The 24,260-nt window shown below is 47.7% G+C and overlaps 1 protein-coding gene and 1 non-coding gene across 7 annotated transcripts; one reads left to right on the top strand and one right to left on the bottom strand.

The window, feature by feature from the left end:
- PCSK7 (proprotein convertase subtilisin/kexin type 7) lies at positions 1-23,874 on the bottom strand. Of its 6 annotated transcripts, none has more exons than XM_011383167.2 (17): positions 23,728-23,874; positions 22,161-22,320; positions 21,191-21,661; positions 20,366-20,500; positions 19,570-19,756; positions 18,398-18,488; positions 17,430-17,484; positions 16,893-17,031; positions 15,948-16,048; positions 13,136-13,303; positions 12,555-12,662; positions 11,947-12,049; positions 3,360-3,516; positions 2,711-2,805; positions 1,862-1,955; positions 1,545-1,662; positions 1-1,272 (listed from the first exon to the last, which is right to left on the bottom strand). In XM_011383167.2, exons 1-17 carry the CDS (start codon positions 23,790-23,792, stop codon positions 910-912), a joined length of 2,610 nt encoding a protein of 869 aa, XP_011381469.2. In that variant the 5' UTR covers positions 23,793-23,874; the 3' UTR covers positions 1-909. The 6 variants fall into 6 exon arrangements, with proteins under 6 accessions (XP_011381469.2, XP_011381472.1, XP_011381475.1 ...); XM_011383168.2 differs by having other exon boundaries at positions 910-1,272; positions 19,591-19,756; positions 23,728-23,866; XM_011383170.2 differs by lacking the exon at positions 22,161-22,320 and having other exon boundaries at positions 23,728-23,864.
- Positions 4,788-4,891, top strand: LOC111732933. Its single transcript, XR_002777762.1, has one exon. It is a non-coding gene; the product is annotated as a small nucleolar RNA U13 (small nucleolar RNA).
- Positions 23,875-24,260: the final 386 nt, after the last annotated feature.

Raw genomic sequence — 24,260 nt, 5'->3', positions numbered from 1 at the left:
TTGTGTGGAAGGTTTTTATTCTGGAAAAGCTGTGCAGAAAAAAATTCAACAAAATGTTGCTGTGAAGAGAAAACCAAGCCTTAAGTGTTCACTTTGCAGAGGAAGACAGGATGGTAGCAGGGTTGGGGCAGCAGTGGCTGATACCCGTCACAGTCCTGAATAGACTCCCCTAGTGAAGCAGCACAGCCCTAGGTGCTGTGCCCATTCCCAGCTTTGCCAGGAGCACTGTACCGGTCCTTCGGGATGAAGGGTGGGGGTGATGGTGAAGGAGTCAGGGGTGTGTTCATGGTTGGCTTCTGATCAGGCAGCTGCTTTCAGGGCAAGTGTGCTGGGCTGAGAGCTGATTGCCATACCAGAATGTCCAAGGTCCAAGTCTTAGGTAGGAAGGCAAGGGAGAGAGGAAAAGCCCGCTGTTTCTGGGTTCCTGGGTCACTAGCAGGATGTGCATGTCCAGGGGCTCTTCCCAGAATCCATCCCTGAGCCCTTTTCCCAAGTGACCCCAGTGATATTTCTGCTGAGATGCTCTTCTGGCCATGGTGGGTACCTTCTCATCCATGCATGGGTGAGGGTCCCTATGACCTATACCAATGACTTGCCCAGGAGAAATGAGGATGGAGGCCTGCCCAATGGGGAACGGGGGACAAGCTCTTGTCCAAGACCTCGGCAAAATCTCCTGTTCGGTTTGAGGAAGATCCTGTGGCTGCTGCCACACTGCTCTCCAGCACCATTCCTCTGCCAGTTGTACCTTAAGAAAGCCCCGGCCCTCCCTGAGCATAGACTCCGGACTCCAGCTGGAAGTATCAGGACGACCTTCTCCTGAGAGCTCCCAGGACTTCGGAGCAGCTTTCAGAGCTTCCCCAATTTGGGGAAGGAGGAGCCTACTCCATGTTGAGTCTGTTAGGCCCTGGGTCAGCAAATCTCCTCCTTCCCCTGCAGCAGGTCTGGGGGTATGTGCTGACGAGGGCAGTCCAGGGCACTCCTGTTCTGGGACAGGCTCCAGTCCCCTTGATCCAGCAGGTCTGGGACAAAGAGACCAGAGGTGGCAGAATGGCCTTCACTCTCTGTCTCCACTCCATCTGGATCCTTGCTGTTACAAAGTGGCACTGATTCTAGTTCTGTCCCCTCTTCCCTGGCTTTTCGGCTTCGTTGGGGCCAGTGGCAGGGTCCACTCCTACAAACCGGGTGAGAGGCCACATTCTTCTGGTTCAAGTATACTTCCAGCATGTAGTATACTGTCCATAAGATGGTAAAACAGCCGACCAGCAGCAGGGTCTGCGGGGAAAGTCCACCACCTAAGTTAGGGACAGTTTCCCAAAGCCCACAGCCTTTCTCAGCCCAGAACAATGAGCTCAGAAAGTTTCTCTACTAGAGACTGCCTTTCCCACCCCAAACCACTCACCCACATACACAAGGAATGCCCTCTGAGAGTTAACTAGCAGAGGGGCGGCCCTGGTCTTCCCACCTCCTTTCTCTGGGGACCAACTGGGGACCAACTTTCCCAGGACCTTCCTGCCTGCCTTTAGTGTGAGTCGTGACCCTACTACCTTGAGGGTGTTAGGGGTGATGGTGTAACCATCTTCCTCAGGAATTTTCAACCCAGGAGGGCAGGGCAGAGTGAAGCCATCATGCAGGTATTTTCCACTCATGGCACCTTCTAATAGTCTGTGAAGAAAAGAGACAGGGATGCCCTGCTGATGTCACCTGCCCTCACCCATCCTCCCACCTTATAACTGAAGAGGGAAGCCCCGTGGCAAAAAGAGGAGGGATGTGCTGTGGGTTCCCAGGGAGGTGGAACTTCCTGAGTGGCCTCTTTCTCCAATTCCCAAGAGTTGCCTTCCCTCTGCCATGTGTCTATACCTACCTTTGTCTGTCCCTGATGTCTACCGGACTCCACACAGAGCCATATAGGGTCAGCTGCCATTGCCGGAGAACGCCAGCCTGGAAAGTCTCATTTCCTAGGGCAGCAAGTGAGCCACACCCCGCTGGCCATGAAAACAGCAGAGGCCCTTCCCGCCCACCACATGGTCTGCTGCAGTTGTCTGTGTCCCACTGACCCCAGGGTTCTGCAGATGTGTCTCATGGGGTGCCCTCAGGGATGGGAAGGGGAGGTTGAAGGGTGGTACTCCGAAGCAGAGTTGTTTTGCCTTTACCTCTTTATCATTTTGGGGTTTCAACTGAAATTATGCTTGGAAAAAAGAAGTCCTACTAAATGAAAGAAAGGTCTGAAAACCACTGGTCTAGTGAATACCTAACTGGAAGGGTTGAGTTCAATTTCCAGTCTCCTCACTAAAATACCGCATGACATTATTATGCAAGTCACTTCAAACTTCTGGGTGGGCCTCAATTTTTCCAAAATAATGGTGGAAATTAGTCCTGCCCTTCCCTGACTACCGGGGCTGGCCAAAGGATAGTTACATGTGAAAAGACTTGAAATGCGGTTTCAACAAGGAAGGTTTGTTGCTTTCCTGAGGAAAAATGGATCAGTCACTTCTCCAGGGAATATGAGAGGTAGTATAAATGAATAATGTTAGATATTAAAGCCCCTTTTTTGGATGAGCATACTTCTTGGTATCTTCCTCGTCGGTCCAATGGCAACTCTATGTATTCTACATGGGGCAATTTCCGTGGGGACTCTGAGATCTAGAGGGACCAGACGACAATCACAAAAGGCAGAAAGTCAGGGCCCTGATGGAAGGACAGGCAGGCTCACCTACATCCCTGACAACGAGTCTGTAAGTCCCTCTCGCTCTTTCCCCCCAGCATCGCACAGTGGAGAAGGTCCAATCATTGAAGCCATTTGGATCCCTGGGGGAAAGAACAGAACAGAAAACCTGGAAGGCCTGGAGCAGGCAACTGACCCTTTTGCCAAGAAACATCCCTTTCTTACTATAGTAGCCATGAAAATGTAGCAGTCGTTGTCTGAGCTATAGCTATTAGGGAGGGTGCCATGAAGAGTCCTCACATGCTGTCCCTTGCACCTGGGATCTCATGGGATGAGGGACTTGTGTCAATGTGTTGTAATGGAAAAAGCAAATGTGGAACAAGCACAGGCTGGGAGTCAGACAGATCTAGGTTTAGTGTTACTTTCTCAGGGACTTACTAGCTCTGTGACTTGTTTCCTCATTAGGAGGTCGCAAAGTCTACTCTGCATGGTTCTTATAAAAATTAGAGAAAATATATGTAAAGCATCATGCTTAGCACATTGTAAGCACGTGCACAAAACATGTAACGAATGGCTTTCAGCTGCCAAGGTCAGTCTTGGTAACTTAGGACAGTGCCAGCGTCCACTTTGTCGGTATCTCTTCCTCGAAAAGGCCCTTGCGGCAAAGAGTTCAGAAGGTATAGGCAGGTATACGTACGAGTCCATGCTGCGGGGGGCGCCGATAAGGGACATCATGCCACTGGGGCAAAAGAGTTTCAGCTCCAAGCTGCCACGTCGCGGGTGAGTGATAGAGACTGTCACTGCCACATGCTCCAGGGTCTTCAGCCCCGACATCTCCAGGTCCATCCTGCTGACTGTAGGAAGTCAGGCTGGGCAGCTGGGAAACCAGCCCCATAAACACTTACGCTCTTACTTCACCCCAACATACACAAAGGCACATGCTTATTGAAGGCACATACGAATACCCATGGCAACCCTGACTGGGGCCTCGTGTACATGAGTAAGTAAATGCAGTGGCTGCTTTGAAAGAGTTTATAATCTTGTGTAGAGTCTAGTTGGGAAGACAGCACATACTGAAAACACAATATAAGAACCAAATGGAGCAACTTCAACCATTCATTCATCCAAAAAATAATTTACTGAGTACCTCCTACATTTCAGGCACTGTACTAGGTGCTGGAAATATAAAGATAAGTTGGACATGGTCTCTGCCTTCTACCTGCAAGTGGAAAATGATATGGCGTGAGGTATACGTAACTGATACTAGAACAGAGATGAGTCAGATAGGTTTAGGCACATAGCAGTTAGACACTCTGAAGAGAGAAATGAATGCAGATTGGCAGAGAGGGCTGGTAGAGGGTATTCTAGAAGGGAAAATGGCATGTACAATGGCAGAGGTGGAAACAAACAAGTTTCATATTGAAGGGAATACAGAATTAAAAAAACCTACTGAAGTGGATAAACTTCAAGGAAATTATTCTGAATGAAAAAAACAAAATCAAAAGAATACGTAGTACGTGATTTCATTTATGTAATACTCATGAATAACATAACTAGAGAGATGGAGACAGATCAGTGGTTGCCGGGCTTTAGCGATAGGTGTGTCCAAAAAGGGGTGACACAAAGTAGTCTTGTGGGGATGGTACTGTTCTGGATCTTGGTTGTGGCAGTGGTTACACAAGGCTACACATGTGGTAAAACTGCACAGGGCCACACACACAAACAAATATGAGTGCATGTCTGGTGAAATCCGAATAAGCTCTCTGGATTGTACTAATGTCATTTTCATGGTTTCAGTATTGTACTATAATTGTTTAAGACATTAACATCAGGAGAAGGGTACCGGGAACTTCCCCGAACATTTCTTGGCAACATCCTGCGAATCTACAATTACTTCAAAAGAAAAAGTTTAAAAAAATATAAACGACCAAAGTAGAAGATTCAACTAGGGAATATTAAGAAATCAGGTTGCAACAAGAAATAATTCTTTCTAAAGCACCTTTTCTTCTATTAATTCATTCCAACAGGCAAGGCAGAGAGCAGTAACTATTTTACAGACGAAGAAGCTCAGAGAAGTACTGAAAGTTGGGGCAGGGATGAGAAGGGCTTTAAAAACTTATTTTAGATCCTTTTGTAGTTCATAAGTGTGATGACTGGGTGTTCACACTCTTGTGTGAGATGTGCCTCCTTTAAACCTCGTTACAACATCGGCACATTACCCATCTGACGTAAAAAGGAAATTTATTTTACATAAGCGACCAAGAGCTATTACAGATTATTGAACAAGGATGAAGTTTATTGTGTTTTGTTTGTTTGTCTGTTTTGTTTTTTAAGTGCTTAAAGAAGGTTACTCTTAACAGCTCCGGGTGGAATGAATTGGAGTAGGAAAAAAGAAACTGGTGACAGGAGAGATTAATTTTCTTTAATTCGATCTGCCTACTCTTCAAAGCCAATACCCTCCCTTCTCTGAGAGCGACTTCCTGTCCTTCTACCTTCCTCACTCCCTTCCCGACCCCTTTATCCATCGGCCTTCTCTTTCTTACCCGGCTAGGATCCCACAGCTCATTTCTTCAGCACTCTCTTATTCACATCTCCAGCTCCCTTTGCTTTCTTTTCCTTTCACAGTAACTATCTGGCAAAAGCCCCAAACTGGATCAGCCCAATTATCCCCTTTCTTGGCTGGATCTTCCCGCTTATGTCTTTCCTATTACAAATGAAAAACAAAAACAAACCCTTTCTCAACTCACTTCTTTCTGCCTAGTGTTAGCAATTTGGACTCTAGAGCCATTCAGCCTGGGTTCAAATCCCAGCTCTGCCATTTACTAGCTGTGAGAATTGCATTAGTTTCCTTAGCTGTAAAATGGGGGTAGTAACAGGACCTACTTCATAGAATTGATAAATTAGTTAATGTACATAAAGTGTTTAGAACAGTACCCGGTAAATAAAAAGATTATATAAGTGTATTACTCCTTTTTTTTTACTGTTAAACTTCTTGAAAACGATGCCTGTATTCACTATCTCTACCTCTTACCCTCCCATCCATTCTTAACATTGTTTTTTCCTATCAGAAAATTATAGTGTACGTGGTTTTAAAAGTAAACTGTTTCTGGAGTGCTTATAATATAAAGGAGCAGTTCCTTACCCCGTTCCAAACAATCTTTGTCATCTGCTCCCCACAAACCAACACTTACTACTTTTAGTTGTTTTCTTCTGGGATCTACCTTCATGTTTCTAAGTAATAAGCATGTATGGGTAGCTATTTCATGATTTATCAATTTTACAGATTATTTATTGATTTTCGGTTATAGCAGATAAGGATTTAATATCACACCCATACCTTCTCCCCACTTGGCCCTCTCCTCTGCCTTCTCAAATTATATCACAATTTTTCGTTAGATTGATGTTTTATTTACCGTACAATGGCATTATAAATATGTGGAATTTAGCCAAGTAGTGTACAATGATTATATTTCATTTCTTGAATTTGATTTTCCCCTCTGGAGTTAATTGTCCCGTTGCTTCGTTTACTTGAATTCATGCCCCTATCACTATTTCTTCCCAAACTCCACAAAAGAGCCACCTAACTTCTCTGAATACAATTTTACAAACAAACAAACAAGTCAGGGGCTCCCCCTCAATGCCACTGTCCTACTGGAGAGCCTCTCCCTGGAGCCTTCTGTGCCATTCCTCTCTGCTGCACTGCTCTTGGGTTGGGACCTTCCTTGACCTCTCACTTGGGCTTTGCTTCCTCTCTCTTCCCCTTCTCTCCCTTCTCACTACTCCACTTCCCTCCCTCCCTTTTCTTTCCTCCTTTCCTTTTCTTGGTTTCCCCTTCACTGCAGAGGAAACCATCTTCTAGCAGTTTTCAGACAAATGTGTGTGTGTGTCTGAAAACATCCTTATTCTACCATCCCATATGATTATTAGTTAGGCTGGGTTTTACCAACTGAAAATAATTTTCCTCAGAATTTGGGAGGTATTTGGAGGATATTTTCAAATGGCCAGTGGTCCCTATTATCTTTGAAAGCCAGTTGGAAGCTCTAACTATGGGGTGGAGCTTTTCAACTGGTGGGCTTCCCTAAAGGTAACTGGACTGGGACAGGGCTGTTTCCCACATATCAGTATCTCTAAGTCTTTCAATGAGGGATCCTTACATTTCTCCAAGGAGGAATCTTCCAACCTCTTGGCTGCCGGTGCCTTGGGATCTGAGCGGCTGCTTGGTAGAGAGGGTCCCTCTCTCTCAGTACACTGTCTCTCACTTTCTGCTGTTCCAGGGGTCCCTGACTCTGGAAAATAAACTTCCCAACTCCTGCCCGGATAAGGAAGGGGCTATCTCCTGGCTACTAAGGATGGGAGAAGGTCTTTGGGAGTTTACCTCTTAATTGATCCCTGTTTTTAGTCTCATACCTCGTCTCTGTCCTCTGGAGAACACGGGGCCTCCAAGTCCTGAGTCTTTGGGATTCTGTGGCGTGAATGGGCTTGTTTCTTAGTATCGCCCTTGCAGGTATTTGCTACGCAATTTTCTTAGCCCTGCTCACTTCTCCATTCATTTCTATCTTCCAAAAATGTGATGAAATCTCTCATTTGCTGTGGTCTCCTCTCTCATTCACTTTGTCCTTATGCTTATACCATTTTTATTCCTTTATTCTTACTTTGGTGAGGTTTTGGGAGAAAGCAGAGATAAAAGCACGTGTTCAATTTGCCATCTTTAACCAGAAATCTCCTGTCCCCATGAACTATTCAACCAACTGCAAGTTAGCTTTTGCCCCCTATGAATACATTGAAACAGTTCTTCTCAAGGTCACCAATGGCCTCTTTGATAAGGCCATCTCTTCTCAGTCATTTCCTTCAGAGGCTCTTTTCTTCTGGCCACTGCTTTAACGTTGGTTGTGTCCTGGGTCCTCTTTTATTCTTTATCTACCCACCAAACCTTGTGAACTCATTCTTTCTCAGACCTTTTTACTTCCATTTTTATGCTGATGACTCCCAAATTATTACTTTCAGTCTAGACCTTCAAACTTATTTATTCAACTGCTTCCTGGATATAATGTTTAGATAATGCACAGAAGCCTAAAACATGGCAGAACCAAAATTCTCCTCCTCAGTTTTTCACACTCTGTAGCCCTTGCCCAAATCTATTTTTCCTCCTGGGTTCTTAATCTCATTTGATGGCATCACCATCTAACCAGTTGCCCAAGCTAAAAAAACTTAGAAATCTCTTTATATATGAAAAAAAATATATAATACTTATCTACATAAGTATATTTATATATACATTTGCATATAAACTTTTAGTGTAGGAAATTTCAGACATATATAAAAGCAGAACAGATGTGCCCAACACCTAACTTTAATAATGATCAATATATGGCCAATCTTGTTTCATCAATGATCCCTACTTTTTCCCCTTCCCAGATTCTTTAAATGGAATCCCCAGGCGTCACAACATTTCATCGATAAAGATTTAGTATGTATCTCTAAACAATAAGGCCTTGGGAATCTCTTTGACTGCTCTCCTTCTCACTTACTGCTAATATCAACTGGTGACAATTTATCTGGAGGGTTCCCCACAGACTTCAAGACAAAGTCCAAACTCCTTACCATGGCACACACGGTTTTCTGGCCCTGCCGCCTGCAATTTCAGATCTTCCTCTGCCCCTCATACCCCATGCTCCAGCCATATCACGTGACTCGCAGCTCCCTGAAGATTGCATTGACTGTGCACATACTGCCCCCGCTGCCTGGATGTCCCATTTTCACCTCTTCTCCTAGCTAGCTCATATGGTGAAACTCAGGTCAGTCACCAGTTTCTTGGAGAACCCTCCTCTGTCTTCCCTAGTGGCAGGAGGCATCTCTCCTCTGACACCTATGTCATCTCGACTGCAGTGCTTATAATACCGCACTCTACCTGCAGGCTGGGCTGTTTTCCCTGCCAGATAGTGAGCTCTCTAAGGGCAGAATCATGCCTTACCTCTGACTCCCCGCAACCGAATGCGGTGCTGGGACAAGGCAGGGGTCACATATTTGTAGAATAAATGAATGAATCAATTAAGAGACACTTCAGGGAAATAAATAAAAGACTAAATTGCAGGGGAAAAGATAGGGAAAGATCTGGGGAGGGGCAAGGGATACAGAGGGATTGAAAACCCCATTTCAAGTTTTGAAGCCTCAGGAATGGTAATAGCACTGACAAAAATGGAAGACACTTGGAGAGCAAGCTGGTTTTTGAGAGGTGGTAATGAAATCTATAATTTTGTATATGTTAAATATCTATCAGTGGAATATTTAATAGCAAATCAAGGAAAATATTCATAGCACAGTTAGAGGAGAGCATTAATATAGCAGAGAAGGAGCTTACAGAAAGTCAATGACATAGAACATTACAGAATGTTATAGGATCCAAAAAGGGCCCTGTGAGTACTTGTCTGGGTTAGCATGTATACACAGTGGCATGCTACATGTATTTTCTTATTGGTCTATATAGGGACTGGGTGGCCACGCATGTGAGAACACTAGAATTATTTTACTAGAACTAAATGAGTTAATACTTAGAAAAGTGCTTGACACAGAAGCAGCACTCAAGTCCTACTTGATGATCATCATCTTATTATTATTTGGCTTTTGGTAAGGTGGAGTCTTTTTCAACTCTTACCCTCTTGTCAGAAGATCCTAGGGCTTTATCTGCCCATAATCTTGGGGAAGCTATGACAATCTCTGTCCTCTCTGGTAAAGGGTCAGAATAAGATTTCAATCTAGGAATCATTTGTACGGGAGAAGTGGTAGCTGAAGCTCTAAAACCAGCTGCACTGTTAAGTAAGAAAATGTCGCGGGAGGACCAAGAGCCTGGAACGAGTACAGAAGGTGCTCACGCCTGGGAGCATGGGGACGAGGAAACAGACAGCACGTGCCTTGGGCAGAGGAGTAGAGGAGGCTATGGGGCAAGGAACCCACGGATGCTGGAGAAGGAAAGGGGCTGCTACAATGGCCTCGTTTATAGGGTCGAAAGATGACCTCTGACCCAGCTCCTGGGTGTGACCAGGAGAGGTACCTTGATAATGAAGTTAGGCTTTGGTGGTCCAGAGAGAGTGTGATAAAAGCAAGCGATTGCTTTGGATAATTTATTTGAAAGATAACAGGTTAAATGCCTAGACAGAGTGTTAGCCACATTCTCAGACTGCAGATTAGGATAAAAGGATAAGTACAAGCAGTGTTCAGGAACCTTCTATAAATACACACAGATTTTCCTGTGTTTTAGACAATCCTCCTAAACCCCACTCTCCCTCATACCCTCTGGTAGAGAGTTCAGACCCAGAGTCAGATTTAAAGGAACTGAGGGGCCCTAATATTTTCCCCATTTCCTGCCAATAGGGAGAAATAAAAACCTGTTTTGCTCTCAAGCTGCACTGCGCAATATGATAGCCACTAGCCACACGTGGCTATTTAAATTTAATTATAATAAAATGAAGTTTTAGTTCCTCAGTCACACTGGCTACATTTCAAGTGTTCAATAGCCTCAGGTGGCCAGTAGCCACTGAACTCAGCAGCACAGGTAGAGAACATCTCCACCTCTGTAGAAATTTCTATTGGACACGAATGATCTATAGTCTTAGTGGTATTTCACCTCTTCTATCTCGGCCATGCTCAGCTCCCTCCACCTTCCAAAAAGTTCAATTTCCAGCCTATAACTGCACATACTTCCTTCAACCTCCAAGCACACAAACATACCTTCTGTTCTTTCCACTCAGTGTTAAGTGAGTCCTAACAGAGGGGAAGGCACCTTTGCTGAGCTCGGAAATTGTAGCACAGTCCTGCTTGCCACCCTCCAAACTGATAACAGGCTCCACTAGCAAAACTCCTGGAGTTTCTACCTCTCTTAGTTTCATCCTCTTCTCTCCACCAGTCCACCTCCCAGTCTCTGCCCAGGACAATTTATCCTTTCTTGTGCTTCCTAGTGACAAACAAGCAGTTGCCAGATGCCTCCATTCCTAGAGAAGTTTGTCAGACATGCTGGGGCAATATCCCTGGTTGGCGGGAAGCGGAGGATAACAAAGCTGGAAAGGACCCTAACCCTCTCCTAAGTCAAACTCTGATCTGACAGATGTGACTGTGGGTTACTCTGTTCCTTAAATGACAGGAAGCAGTCCTGGGTGGGAGGTAAAAGTTAAAAAGCACACTATCTCCAAGATACAGGAGTTTCCAAGACAAAGCCAGGGGTTTCCGACTGATCTGCATTCCTGGGACTGCTCCTGCACTTGTCTGCCTTGGCTGATGCTTCATGCCCTTTCTGAGAAAGCATTCCTTTTACGGAAAACGCAGTGAACTGTGCCCATGGATTTCCTTCCATGTAGAGGGCAAATGGGCAAGCACTGGACATGGTGCCCAGTGAGACAACGGACTCTTCCCAGCGACACCTCTACCCAAGGGAAGCTGCCCCTGACCCTCCTTTCTGAGCTCCCTTCTTTGGCCATCCTTCCTCTTATCACTGTTCTGGTTTGATCACTTCCTATGAGAGGCACAAAATATGACATGTTTCAATTTTCATAAAAAATAGCAAATAACTGTCAAAATTTCTTGAGGGGGAAAAATTCCCCAACGAGTTGGAGGTAGGGAAACCCTCACGTGGGAACTCTAGAAAATCTGCAGACAGATGATCCTCTAGCACAAATTTCTCAGTCCGGCTTCCCTCTTCTCTGGCGAGGGGCTCAACTTCTGCTCAACACAAAACCAAATCTCTGACTTACAAACCTCAGACAACCCCAGTGACCCCGGGTGTAATGGAGGCAGTGACAGACTGGCAACTGCAGTCTAAAGAGACATGCATTCTCCTCTGTTCCACCCCAACCGACCCCAAGTGACTCTCTCTGTATTAGACAAAGCTGAGAATCAAAGGAAGACATTCCCAACTCCTTTACTTCATCCAAAGACCACTGGGATGAAGAGAATTGTCTGGCAAGTTCTCGGCATGGAAGTCAAAGGAACATCTTTCAACTCTTGCCTAGGCTCCCTGAGTCCCAATCCCACTCCCCTCATTAGCCTTTCTAATCAGTTGCTAGGCAGCTCCTTTCCACTACTAGCGACTTGGGAGAAAGGTCTTGTTTAAGCAGCCAGGGGCCCAGCCAACTCAGAAGCAGCAACATGTCCTAAAATGGTCAAAGAAAACTCCACAGGTCTGGCTGGAGCTCAGCTCCTCAGGGAAGGGGGTAGGACTCAGGGAGGATGATTTCCCCATCACCCCGCCCCAAACCTCAAGCTCAAGATTAACCCCCTTTCTGCTGACTACTTACCATTCCACAGGACCTCCAGTGAGCTAGGGGACAGAGGGATAGCCTTGTTCTCTTTTAACATGGGGCTGACGTAGGAAGCTAAGTATGGAACAGATGTCCAGATCTGTCAAAGGAAAGTGGGGGGATGGTAGATGAACAAACAAGACTGAACACACACACACACACACACACACACACACACACACACACTCACACTCACGTTCTCGTTCTCTCTCTCATCAACTTGATCTTTAGAGCCCAGCTCTATTTTTCCTTTCCTCATTACCTTACTTTCTACTCCTGAGGCTCCGGCTGACACCCTGGAGTGCTCCTTATGGCACCGAATCAAAGAGCCGAAGGAAATGGCTGTGTCCCGGGTGGAAGATGAGAACCAGAGCACTCTGAGAGTCCCAAGCACTACTCAGGTCCCATTTACTCTTTACAAATTGTTTTGAAACTTCAATTATAGTGATGGGTCTGTTTCTTCATTTGTGAAATGGGTATCAGTTGGGATGAGGGTAAATGAATGAATGAACATTTACTAAACACTTATAACATGCCAAGCAATGGCTTAGGCATTTAGACCTTGGTCCCATACGGGGTTCCCTGCCCTGTCAACACCTGTTCACCTTGGCTGCATTAACGAGTCTCCAAGCATTGAGCAGGCCAAATCCATGCTGGTGGCTGTGGCTGAAGCCTGCCTCGTTGGTAATCCAATCCGCACGGCGATCCTTGTACTGAGAGGACAGAAGTCCCATTTAGTCTCTTGGACTTCCAAAGTAATCTCGACAACCCACCTCTGGCTTCCCTGCTCATCCTGCTGGCTGATCCAATCCAGACTCTCCCACTAAGGCCACTGGGAATGGATTCCCCAAGGAAAGCTGGGACAAAAGGTCAAAGCACCATGATGTCACCACCCCAATGGACTGCTTCTAGACAGGGAACCGTGCACGAGTCAGAGGCTCCAAAGAGAGGGAGCCCAACTAGAGCCCTCCTTTGCAGGTAAAACGGCATCAGCAGAGAAGGTACAAATGAGTTGAGGTCTGTGGTCTTGATGGGGTCCCCACCCATCCTAAACACATGCAACACTGAAAGCGCTTTGGCACCTAATGTCTGGGACATTTAGAGACTGAAGCCTCCTGATATCTCTTGGAATCAGAACTCTGGGGAGGGCTGGGCCAGATCATCTGTCTGCCTGCGAAGATCTCACCTGGGTGGCTGTGAAGACAATGATGTGCTGGATGTCACGCCACGTGAGGCAGGGCCGTACCTGCAGCATGAGGGCTATCATGCCAGCTGCCAGAGGGGCTGCAGCTGAGGTCCCTGTGTGGCCTTCAGTGCAGCCTGTGCCCTTCTGAAGGTCCCAGTCAGTGGTCACCTGGGAAGTGGAACAGAGAGGAGGGGGACTGGGTTAGAGAATGTGCTGTGGAGGGTGGGGTACACACTGGTCCTCAGAATAAGCCTCCCAGTTGGGCCCTTCCTTTGTGAGAGCTGAATCCTTGACCAGAGAAAGGCCCACTAGCCAGTCAGGACAAGGGAGATCCTGAATCCTTCAAAGCCTCACAAGAGAATTTTTGGATTGCTGAGAAAGAAGAATACAAATTAAAGAGTTACTCATGAGAGTCTGGTTATGGGGGAAGGATTCAGACAGGGCCCTCTCAGCTAATCCCTTTGTGGCTCCAGGAAGCCACAGGAGGAATGGGAGAGGCCTATATGCAGAGGACGGTTTCCTGGTTCCCATTGCTCTAATCACCCATTCCCAAATTCTCCACCCTAACCTCCACTCCCAATGCTCCAGACCCTGAAACCATGCTAGACAGGGGAAGTGGCTAGGGAGCTGGAGCTGGGACAACGGTGACGGCACCATTCAAGGAAATCCAACTTGGCAGCTCAGCGATAAGGAGCTGGAGTGACATCAGTGCAGACAAAGAGTGTTCCCAGCAAGAGAGAACTGTCCCCTTGCCCACCCCGTGGGTTTAGTGTCTACACTGGGTTTATTGTCTACACTGCCTGCCCGCCCTGGCCTGGGATAATCGACAGCATGAGCTGCCTCACTGTTCTGGGCCTGGTACCTCAGTGCGGTTTCTATGAGTCCCCCCTTCTCTATCTGTGGCTCTGAGTGCGAGCTGAAAGTGGGGGTAGGAAAGAGGAAGCTGCCTGTGGGGGAGAGATGGCATCTGTCTGGCATCGGTTTCTTTTCATGCTCTAGTCAACTCTGGCGTTACAAAGGTTTTGGCTGAGGAGGGCCCTGCCCAAATCTGCTCCTCGATGTGGCACTTTAGATGTAGCACATGGTGCCAGTGTTAAGACCGGCGAACTTTTTTTCTTCCAAACTTCTCTTCTGGGTGAGATACCAGGGTCCTAACTTCTGCCAAGGCTGCCCTTTCTTCACTGTACTCACAGCTTCCCTCCTAGCTGTTATAGTAGCTGCCAACAGATACAATTTTCAGACTCTGTGTACTCCCAGAAGGGAAAAAAACTCTCTAAGTTGTAGTCTCAATGAGAGTGGGAAGCCTGGTCTGTGCCAGGGAACAGACTGATTTTTTCCTGTTAAGGAAACGGCCTCACAATGATAGTTTAGTGTGTAGCCGTGAGGCCTGTGAACTTGCCGATGGTGGCAGGATCCCCATGCAGCCACGGCGAAGTCCAGGGAAGTGCCCCTGGCAGCCAAATAGTGGGCGGCATGTGCTTCCATTCCCTGCCCTCTGCCGAGCTGATCACTGATCAGAAACTGGAAACAGGAGGTTTTCAAGACAAAGACATCCCAAAGATGGGAACTTGGCAAAATAAAACTTTCCATTTCTGGACAAGTTACAGTTCCGATGAAAGGTGGTAGTAGGGGCAAGAAGAGTTGAGTTAGGAAAAAAGCTAGGTCCCTCAAAGCAAAACTGACAACTGGGGCGCCCTGATGGTCCCCGGGTGGGGCCAGGATGGGCAGGTTCCTGAGAGTTCTGGCAGGGTGTGTGGAGTACTGTATGTTTCCGCTCTTCCTCCTAGCCCAGCATAGCCTGGCAGGGGTGGTGGGGAAAGTGCCCTCTGTACCCGACCCTCGCCTACTGAGCAAAGCCTGTCTTGCTTTTTACTTTAATCCACTCTCTTTTCTCTTCTCCCTGGGGTGGGGGTCGGAGGCTAGGGATCAACTGGCACAGAGCCTTGGAACACTGTGTTGACCAGAAGTCATTTACTGGCAAAACAAAATTTCAGTTTTGGAAAATGAATTTGATACAGTAGGAGACAAAGCAGCCTAATTCCCAATGGTCCCAGAGAGACCTCCTAAACCCAGCCACTGAAGAAATCGGACGCCACCTGGCTCTAGCCCGGCTCCTGCCTGGAGCCGCATCTCCATATTACATGACTATGAGCAGCGGGGACCCAGGCAGGTACCTCTTCAGTGATGGCCCAGAAACCTGGCTTGAAGCTGCTGGGATGGAGCTGAGCCAGCTGGGTGTGGGCACTGGACCCTGAATTCTTTACAAGGTTCCCATAGCTTGAGGAGCTCCATTCCTTTGATCTAACCTCATGTTTGTGATGGCCCCAATTCTAGCTCCAAGGAAAGAGCTGTCTCTTGGGCCGACAGAGACATTCCTCTGATTCCTTATCCCACCCATCCTATAAAGACAACCATGAGCTTTACTCCTGATAATGAACATGACCAGAACTCATAGTACTTACGTAAGGGCTGAACAGCAATGCGATGATGATTTTTTTAATCCCACAGAAATTAGCCAAAGCCCAAATTCTACCAAAGGAAGATATTTCCAAGAAGTTCTTTAATCAATGTGACACTTAATAGTTCCTCTAACAATATATAAATTTGCAAGTTAACATTTTGAAATCAAAACCATTTTCATAGGTTTATTTAGAGTCCTCAGCTCTGTTCTTCCAGCAGTGGAACACCCTTAGAGATACAGCTCTGCTAGGGAAGAGGAACCTCAGTGACAGGACAGGGAGGCAGAGAACAAAAAGAAAGAGAGAAGTATTGTGGGCAGGGCCAGGAGTGGAGGGCCTGGGGAGGCACTCACAATACTCCGGAGCATCTTGTCGCCGCCACTGAAGGTGACTGCCAGCATGGAGGCACATTCCTCTGCATAGGAAGGCATCCGTCCCTCTTCATCTACAGCACCTAGGGACAGAGTTTGGGACACGAGAGCTGAGATCAGGGTCTGAGAATATCAAAGTTATTTTGAGTTATCAGCTGAGGGGCTGTCCTGAGCTTAAAAAATGATTTCAGTGGCCCAAGTGCCTCAGACTGCCCGCACTCCTTACCCAAACAGGCAATCTCAAGTGGCAGAGGGTATTCTGTGCTGTGCCCTAACACCATTCTTTCAATAGGCTCGCTTCAGGGTAAAACTAGGGGCATTCTACTTCTATCCACTCAGACATTAATGTTCCTCAGCATTTATTAATTATTTACTGTGAGTCACGTACTGTGCGTGCCACTAGGGCCATATGGTAAAGGCCAGTACTGAGCTCAAGGAGTCTATTGTCAGAGAGAAAGTTGAGTAAGTAAATAAATAGAACTGGGATAGCAAATGCTATGGTAGGGAGCACAGGTAAAGGGCATTTAATTTAGGCTAGTTAAGGGGAGGGGGTTCAGGGAAGGCTTCAAGCAGAAGGCAAGTGGCTCAAGGGAAGAGGGGCTGGAGCACAGGCCTAACCAGTTGTAGCAGGTAGAGGTGGGGTGGGGTACGTCCATATGCTGGCTTGAAAATGTTCCCAGGACATGGTGACTTCTAAGGAAGTCCTGAGGTCCTCTGAGAGCAGGGCTAGTCCCTCCTATCTGAGCCTGAAGAGAAGATTGTGCTCACACTGAGTGACACACACACAATAAGATAAAGTCCCCTTGTCACTGAGTGACACACATACCAAGATACAGTCTCCTCACCAGTGAGTCAGTCTCTCTATCTCTCGCACGCACGCGCGTGTATGCGTGTGCGCTCACACACTAGGAACCTCAAGGTCGCTACCTATGGTGACTGTGTAGATAGAATTGGTGTAGCCGTCGTAGTTGCAGTTGTCGTTGTGCTGGCCCCCATTGCCACTGGCTACCACAAAGATGCTCCCAAAGCCCTGGCGGCCGGCGATCACCCCATGTTGCAAGGCAGCCTGAAGAGAAAAACACCAAGGGATCAGCTGAGAAACTCACAGAAAGACCTCTACCTTCCACGCCAGTCACCAGGAAGCTGTTTTAAGCTGAGCAACTGTCTGATGGATGCACTCTGCTTATCAGAGGGGTGGGGCCAGAAATGGGAAGCCAAGCACAAAATCAAATGGAAATGATTTCAGAGCACTGTTTCATTTCTCTCTCTCAGAATTTGTGCCCCATCCCCCACCTCCCAGTTAGGAGTGCTCTTCCTAAAAGGAGGTGGCGAGGCTAGATGGCACAAGACTGACACTGCAAATGGGAGTGGGGTAGGAGAGGGAGCAACTTGTAGTATTCTTCTAGGAACTGAATGAGGAGGGTGTCTTGTGTCTGCTAAAATCTTCATGCAATTCATAGTTACCTTTCCAAGCTGATGGGGGCCATCTACCGTCTTCCCATCATCATCCGGTCCCCAGCTGTTGAGAAATACCCAGAGGGAAGAGCCAGAGCCAGGCATAGCTGCCCATCCAGGCCCCACAGTCTCAGCTAGCCACCCCTCTGCCTGGGCTCTTATTCTCCTCCCAAGGGTTCCCATATAGGAGCATTAAGGGGCATAGGGGTCAAAGGTCCAGGCCCACTCCAAAGTGGAAAACAGAAGTACGTGCTAAAGTTCTTTTCTTTGGAAACTTTCCCAATTTAGGACTACTTCAACCTGCTCCTCCTAAAAATCCTTTCTCAGGTCCCAGGGAGCAGGATCAGGACACAGTTGTAGAGAGGAACAGGGGGCCATCTTCTCTTGATCAGGGATCTATCACTAGGCTTGATGGAGAAGCGCCCACAAAGGAAGTATTCAATCTGTGTAAGTGCTTAGGTCTAAGGAGTTCTCTATTCTTTGTCTAAGAGGAAATGTACATTGTGGTGTTGTCATGGATTTAAGGGAGGTACTGGTTACGGGGAAGAACAGGTGTCATCAGTGCAATGGAGGCAGCCTAATCTTAGTTCCTCTTTAATCCCACCCCACTCTCCTGCCATAACCATAACCTGAAGTGGCAGGTGCATTTATGTGTACAGGGTAGAGAGGACTGATGCTGGGTGTTTAGCTTAGCTGTAGTTGGAGAGGAAAGCCCACTTTCTCCCAGGAGTCTTATGAGTTTATTAAACAAATAAACATGGGGCAGGCTGGAGTACTCCTCATGTGACAACCTGATTACTGGGGTGACACCAGGCTTAAAGACTGAGAACCCTTTGGCTGGAGATCTAGAGAAATGAGGGCAAGGATTTTAGGCTGGGACCTGTCTGCGTCAGCTCATTCTGTTGTTCTTTTGTTGGAGAATTCATCCCAGGTGCCTGAGCCTCTTACCCTATCACCTGTTCCTGGCTCTGCCTCACCTGCAACTGTAGATGTCATTGATCTGATAGTGCTTGTTGAATGCCACAGCCTCCATGCTGTCTGTGAGGGGTCCATCTAGTAACCGGATACCTAGGTGGTAAAGGCCACATTAGCTCCTCAGTAATGCTCATCTCCTAGATGAGAAACTGGGTGGTGAAGAACCTCACGTGGAGACTTACTTTCTTTCTAAGTGCTCCTGTTTTTTATACCAGGCATATGTACCTGCCAGAAATATTTTTTAATGTAATGCTAAATCTTAGACTTTAAGGATCAATTGGGTCTGGTGGGAAGAGGCACAGGCTGAAATGTAGATAACCAAGTTTGCCTTCTTATTTGCATCTTTAATCAAGTAAAACAGCATTGTGGTGCTTGATACATAGAAGGTACTCAATAAATGGTACTCATTACCATTAACTACTCCCATGGATGCCTAATTTCACCCTCTAAAGTGGGTGACATCCTGGTGACTCCGTAGGGACCACTGGAGCTTTCAGAAGGGACTGGAGCCCTGAAGGTTTTTGGCTGCTTCTGTAGCCTCATTTACAGAGAGGGCTACTGCCCTCTGCTGGAGTGTAAGAGGAATACAGCCAATCTATTCAGTTGGTGGGTTCTAAGCATTTATGAGGAATCATGGTGAGGGCTTCCTCATTTATTCTTCTCACCTTCTGCCTTGAAGACTGAGAAGTGAAGGAGTCCTAGAACAACCCTCAGTGGAGGCCAGGGCTGCTCAGTTCTCTTGAAAAAATGGAGAGCTGGGAGACGGGAGAGACATCTCCACAGACATGTAGGGTCAAGGAGGAAGGGCAGATGAGAAGGCATTTGGCAAACCGAAAATAAAGACAACACAGATAAATCAAGAAGGCATCACAGATAGGCATAACCAAGATCGGAAAAAGGGAAGGAGAGACTGAGCAGGTGGGGCTTGGGGCCTCTTTCCTACATCAGAGCATTCTCACCTTTATCTGTTTTATATGGCGGGGTTTCTGCTAAAAGTATGTCTGAAACACCACTGCACTGAAAAAAAATCAATGGACTGATTTGTCCCACAGACAGCTATTATGAGCTTACCCTTTGTTCTATGCTGTGTTCGTGTTGAGGGTAGGATAAAGACAGTTCGGAATTCAGGGGATGGGGGCAGGGAATGAAGACCGCCATCACAGGAGAAACCTACCGAGTTTAGACTGGAAGGTACCTGCTATGCGGCTCCCATAGGCCACTCCCACTGCACAGAAGCTGTTGTTGGGCACTGCAGCAATCTCTCCCGCACATCGTGTGCCATGGTGGTTGCCATTCTCCACATCCGGGTGGGGCATAGGGTCAGGGTCATTGGAGTTGAGGTCGTAGCTGCCCTCAGGGCTCTGAAACATTGGGTGAGGGGCAACAGGTGGTCACTCACTGGTTATAAGAGGTCAGGTCTTGGAGCTGAGAGAGAGAGGGAAACTGTGAGTCAGGGGCTCTGAACCAGGGCAGCAGAACCATCTCTCTCTGCAAACCACACAGATTACAAGATATGAGGACAGGACACATTGGAGGAAAACTGAGACGTGCTACAGCTCTCAGCAAACTTTTCTCTTGTCTGTTATAGAAATGTACCCAAGAGACTACTCCATGACTTGGGAAACCTGGGATAAAAAGGGTTTAGGGTCAAAGGCCAGGCTTCTGAGAGAGGAATGTGCTCAGAACTTGCATGGACAGGGAAGTTGCCTACAGGGGCCACTTCTTACTCTCCACCAGGGAGTGAAGATAGGAACCAGAAAGTATCCCTGGGGATCCTCTCCCCTGCTGAGGGTAAAGCTACTCCCTGTGTCTTAACTGCCAGTGTGGAAAGCTGGTTGGGGAAGAAGATGAAAAACACCATTCCACCTCCCAGGCCCTTTGGTTTGGCCCAGTGACCTCTAAGAAAAGGGATAATAAGCCTGAAGGAGGTAAGACACGGGGGTGGGAGGGGTAGTTCTGGGGCCACTCACATAGTTGGGTGCAATGTCCTGGATGGTGTGTTCCACTCCATCATCAACTACCACCACAGTCACCCCTCGCCCAGTTACATTGCGTTCCCATACGCCTGTCACATTGATGTCCCTGCCGGGGCTCCGCTGGTTCTTCTATAGGACAAACAGGGTGAGGAACTGTTTCAAAGCCTTAGGAATCCAATGACACATAGCATAGCCCACAGAGATACAAGTTATAGCTAGCAGTCCCTTTCACTCTTGGTAGCCATCAAAGAGCCAGACAGAGGTTGTGGACCAAGGTGTCCAGGAAAGCTTGGCAGCATTCATGGGCAATAAAGATGAAATGGTGACTAGGGTGAAAGATGGATGATAAAATTATTATACCATCTAATATATATTATATTAACATTACACAATATAATGTTAGTAGTTAACACTTATAGAGTTTACCATGTTTTGGGCACACATATGTAAATTAATGTGTCCTAACTACCTCTACAAGGTAGGTACCATTACAATCGCCATTTCACAGAGAAGGAAACTGAAGCACAGAGAGGTTAAGCAGCTTGCCCCAAAGCACACACTATTAGGTGGCAAAGCTACAATCTGAGCCCAGGCAGCCTAGCCCCAGCACCCACGTCTTAACCGCTGCAGCCCACTAGCTCTTTAGAAGTGAACACAGGAAAGGTGGATCACGAGGAAGAATGCCACAGAAGTCTACAGAAATCTCTCCTCAGGAAAAGGATGAGGACAACTGAAAAGTAATATAGCCAAAAGCCTATTAAAGAAGTGGATACTCAGAATCTATCCATCTGAAGCTGAAAACTACAGGGCCGGACTTACCAGGTGCCACTGCTGTGGGTACTTGGGGTCATTGAAGTGGACACTGCGCTTGGCTCGCTTTAGTAGCTTCTGCTCTGAATGCCAGCGCACAGCTTCATGCCCGGCTAATACGGCCTCTGCCTGCTGCCGGACGGCCTCTACCTGCCGGTGCCCAGCTGGCTGGACGAAGAGGTAGTGCCCCTGGAGCTGCCCAATGCGTCCGGCATTTACCAGCCCTGCTGCCTGGGCCAAGGCATCTGCTTGCTGCTCCAGAGTCTCTTCCTCCCTCTTGCCTTCTGGGCTGTCCAGATGCACAGCCCAGCTTAGCCCCCTTGGACCTTGGGCCCCAGGCCCACCTGTCCCTGCCAGGCCCATGACCCAGGGAACCAGTAAGAAGAGCCCAGCTAATTCCAGCCAGAGGCAGGTGGGCAGGCCCAGGGGGGCATCCAAGTGTGGCACTTTCTGCCTCCCCTTCGGCATCAGAGCAGTAAGCTGTAGACAGAGAGAAAAGACATGAAAGATAAAAGAGTTGATAACTGCAGTAATCTGAGAAGGAGACTGAGCCATCAATGTATAACTGGAAACTCCCAATCCACTCCTTTAAAATTTTTGTTCATGCTTATTCCTGACCAACAAATATAGGCCCCCACGTGGAGTGTGGGCCAGTACTAACCCCAGTGGACACCTCCATCGCATGATGGGCCAATCTCCATCTCGCTAGATAATCATGTAGCACGTCCAGTTGCTAACAGGCACCATGCTGCTCTCTCCCATTGTTGCCATGAAGAGGGCTCAAAAGTCTAACACTCCCACAAATTGCTGGCAGAATCATGACTGTTCTTTAGAAGAGATCCTTTTTCCTTCTTTAGAGGGGACAAAAATCATTCCCCAGCTGACTTCAGTCTAGTTGTTCTTAGGACTAACTCCCCCCGGTAGGGCCCCATTCCCACCTAGCTCTATGTGAGATTGAGCTCCTGGTTCGGCTAACCACCTTACACTCATTTTGTGCAAATGGAGAAAAGGACATGATTTTCACTGTGAGTTCTGCTGACTCTGAGCACAGACTGCAGACGTGTGGACCCCAAGAAAGAAGAAACGATGTCCTCCCAAACCCAGTGGAGCAAACAGAGGCTAGCCATGAACTCCAGGACCTGTAACCAAAAAAAACCTGGCCAATCATCAAGAATCATTTCCAGGGACCTCAAATAGGTCATAGATTGAACAGAACTGGTACAGTAAGGCCAAATCAGTACAAAACCCAGAAACTCTACTTCTTGTCCTAACCACCATACCACCCTCCTTTCTTTTTTTCCTTAGAAGCCAAGAAGAGGGCTTGAACTGTAATCAAAAACCCCTCTTGAAAAAGTAGGTAGTACTGCTTCCTAGAAGTCCAGATGGTAGCTAACTTCCTGATTTCTGGATGTCAGGGGAAGTAGGAGGAGGCAGGAGGAAAGGGAAATGGGGAAGACCTGAGAATGCAAACGAAACCAAAAGGCATAAACCTGAGAATGCAAACGAAACCAAAAGGCAACTGAGAGAGAAGAAATGACAGGAAAGCAGCACTAAAGGGCTACCCTTAGTTACTAGCTTAGCAGGTTGGCTCCAAACCTGGGACTGCCACCCATGGTTAGATAGAAGGGCCAAATTACAGCTAACTGGTGGGCAATCATGGAGCTAGAAACAAGTGAATGGGTGGCATGACATGTGTGTACCTATTGGTGGCTCACACACTCAAACGGATTTGACTAAAAACATTACAGAAAAATGAGTGTTTTACCAAAATCTCTTTGGAAAGGTTGAAAGGAATTTATGCCGCCTAACATTTCCTTCCAATATTCTGCATTCCACATCTCCTTCTCTCATTTCCTTTTATGTTCTCTGGCATATTCCCTCTCAAATTCCTCCTTGCCCTCCAACAGCCTCGATTGTCCCAAGATATTCAGATGACACTGCCAGTGTGCATAACTTATTAAGTAAAACAAATCTTGTTAGCCAGATAGTGACCCATTTAGGCAGGCTCCTTAAGTCCCAGTAGATGCCATAGACTTCCGTAAGAGAAACCAGACCACCACTTCCTTCCATCCCTTTGAAAGAGCAGTTCTCTAGCCCCCACCCCCAGACTTCCTGGAATGGAACCTTAAATACCCTGTGAAAGCAGATCTCAACCTCACTCAACTGCTACGTACATCTTTATAGCTCCTAGGTGCCAAGGAAGAAGAGGAACAATATAGACAGCCTAGAGTCCAAGATTCTGCTCCCAAGAGACTGTCCTCCTCTCACCCTCTACACCCTGTTCCTAGAAACCAGGCTGCGTACAGGAGTCAGTTTCATTGATTTCTCCCTTTCCGGCCTCGATTGCCCCGTGCAATGTGCTCCTCTCCGTAGAGGGACCCATACTGCACTGGAATCCCAGACGCCGGTGCCCCGTGTCCCTGCGCTCTCCCACGCCAGGACTAAAGAAGCACTCTGTGCAGTTTCCTCATCCTCGGACAGCAGTTCCCCCAGTTCTCGGCCACCCGAACATCCAATGCCCCGCCCCCACCGAGTTCCCAACTCACCGGTCGGGTCGCAGCTCCTGCCGCCGCGGATTCCCGGGAGCCTGAGGAACTAGAGACAGTAGCATCACTTCCGCCCGGCGGCGCAGCCAATCAGCAGTGGGTCCCCCGCCCGGGCCGACCGGCGGGGAGCAACCGGCGCTAGGGGCATCCTCCGCCGGGAGAGGAGCGTGCAGGTGTGGTGGGCTTCCCTCACAGGGCACCACCGTCCCGAGTTCTCGGGCATCTTCAAGAGGGGCCCTACCCAGAGTGACCGTCTTCTTCATGGCGTCCTCTGGAAAGGGCACCTCGGTTGCGACCTTTAAAAACATCTCATTCCTCTTCTCCCTCTGACCACCATTGCCCCGACTCTCCCTGTAACCTTTTTAAAGGGGCTCCTCCTTCTACTGGGTCTCCCTCCTTCTTGCCATCGCATCTCCCTGCGTTCCGGAAGAATCCACTTGTATTTTAGTGGGTTTCCGCACATCCGCGTCCGCTAGACGGTGCCAGCTCTGGCCGCCAGAGGGCGCCGTCGGGGGCGGCCGGTGCTACCGCGG

This window comes from Pteropus vampyrus, unplaced genomic scaffold, assembly GCF_000151845.1.
Source record: "Pteropus vampyrus isolate Shadow unplaced genomic scaffold, Pvam_2.0 Scaffold505, whole genome shotgun sequence".
NCBI lineage: Eukaryota > Metazoa > Chordata > Mammalia > Chiroptera > Pteropodidae > Pteropus > Pteropus vampyrus.
The sequence above is the reverse complement of the archived record's forward strand: the minus strand, read 5'-3'. Positions and strand labels throughout refer to the sequence as shown.

Excerpts from the sequence above, each read along its gene's own strand:
- PCSK7 (XM_011383167.2), bottom strand. The coding sequence starts at position 23,792 with ATGCTACTGTCTCTAGTTCCTCAGGCTCCCGGGAATCCGCGGCGGCAG. Across the intron at positions 2,806-3,359 it reads GCCCCCCGCAGCATGGACTC|GGATCCAAATGGCTTCAATG; the intron begins GTACGTATACCT and ends TCTTTCCCCCAG. Across the intron at positions 1,956-2,710 it reads ACTCGTTGTCAGGGATGTAG|GAAATGAGACTTTCCAGGCT; the intron begins GTGAGCCTGCCT and ends TTGCTGCCCTAG.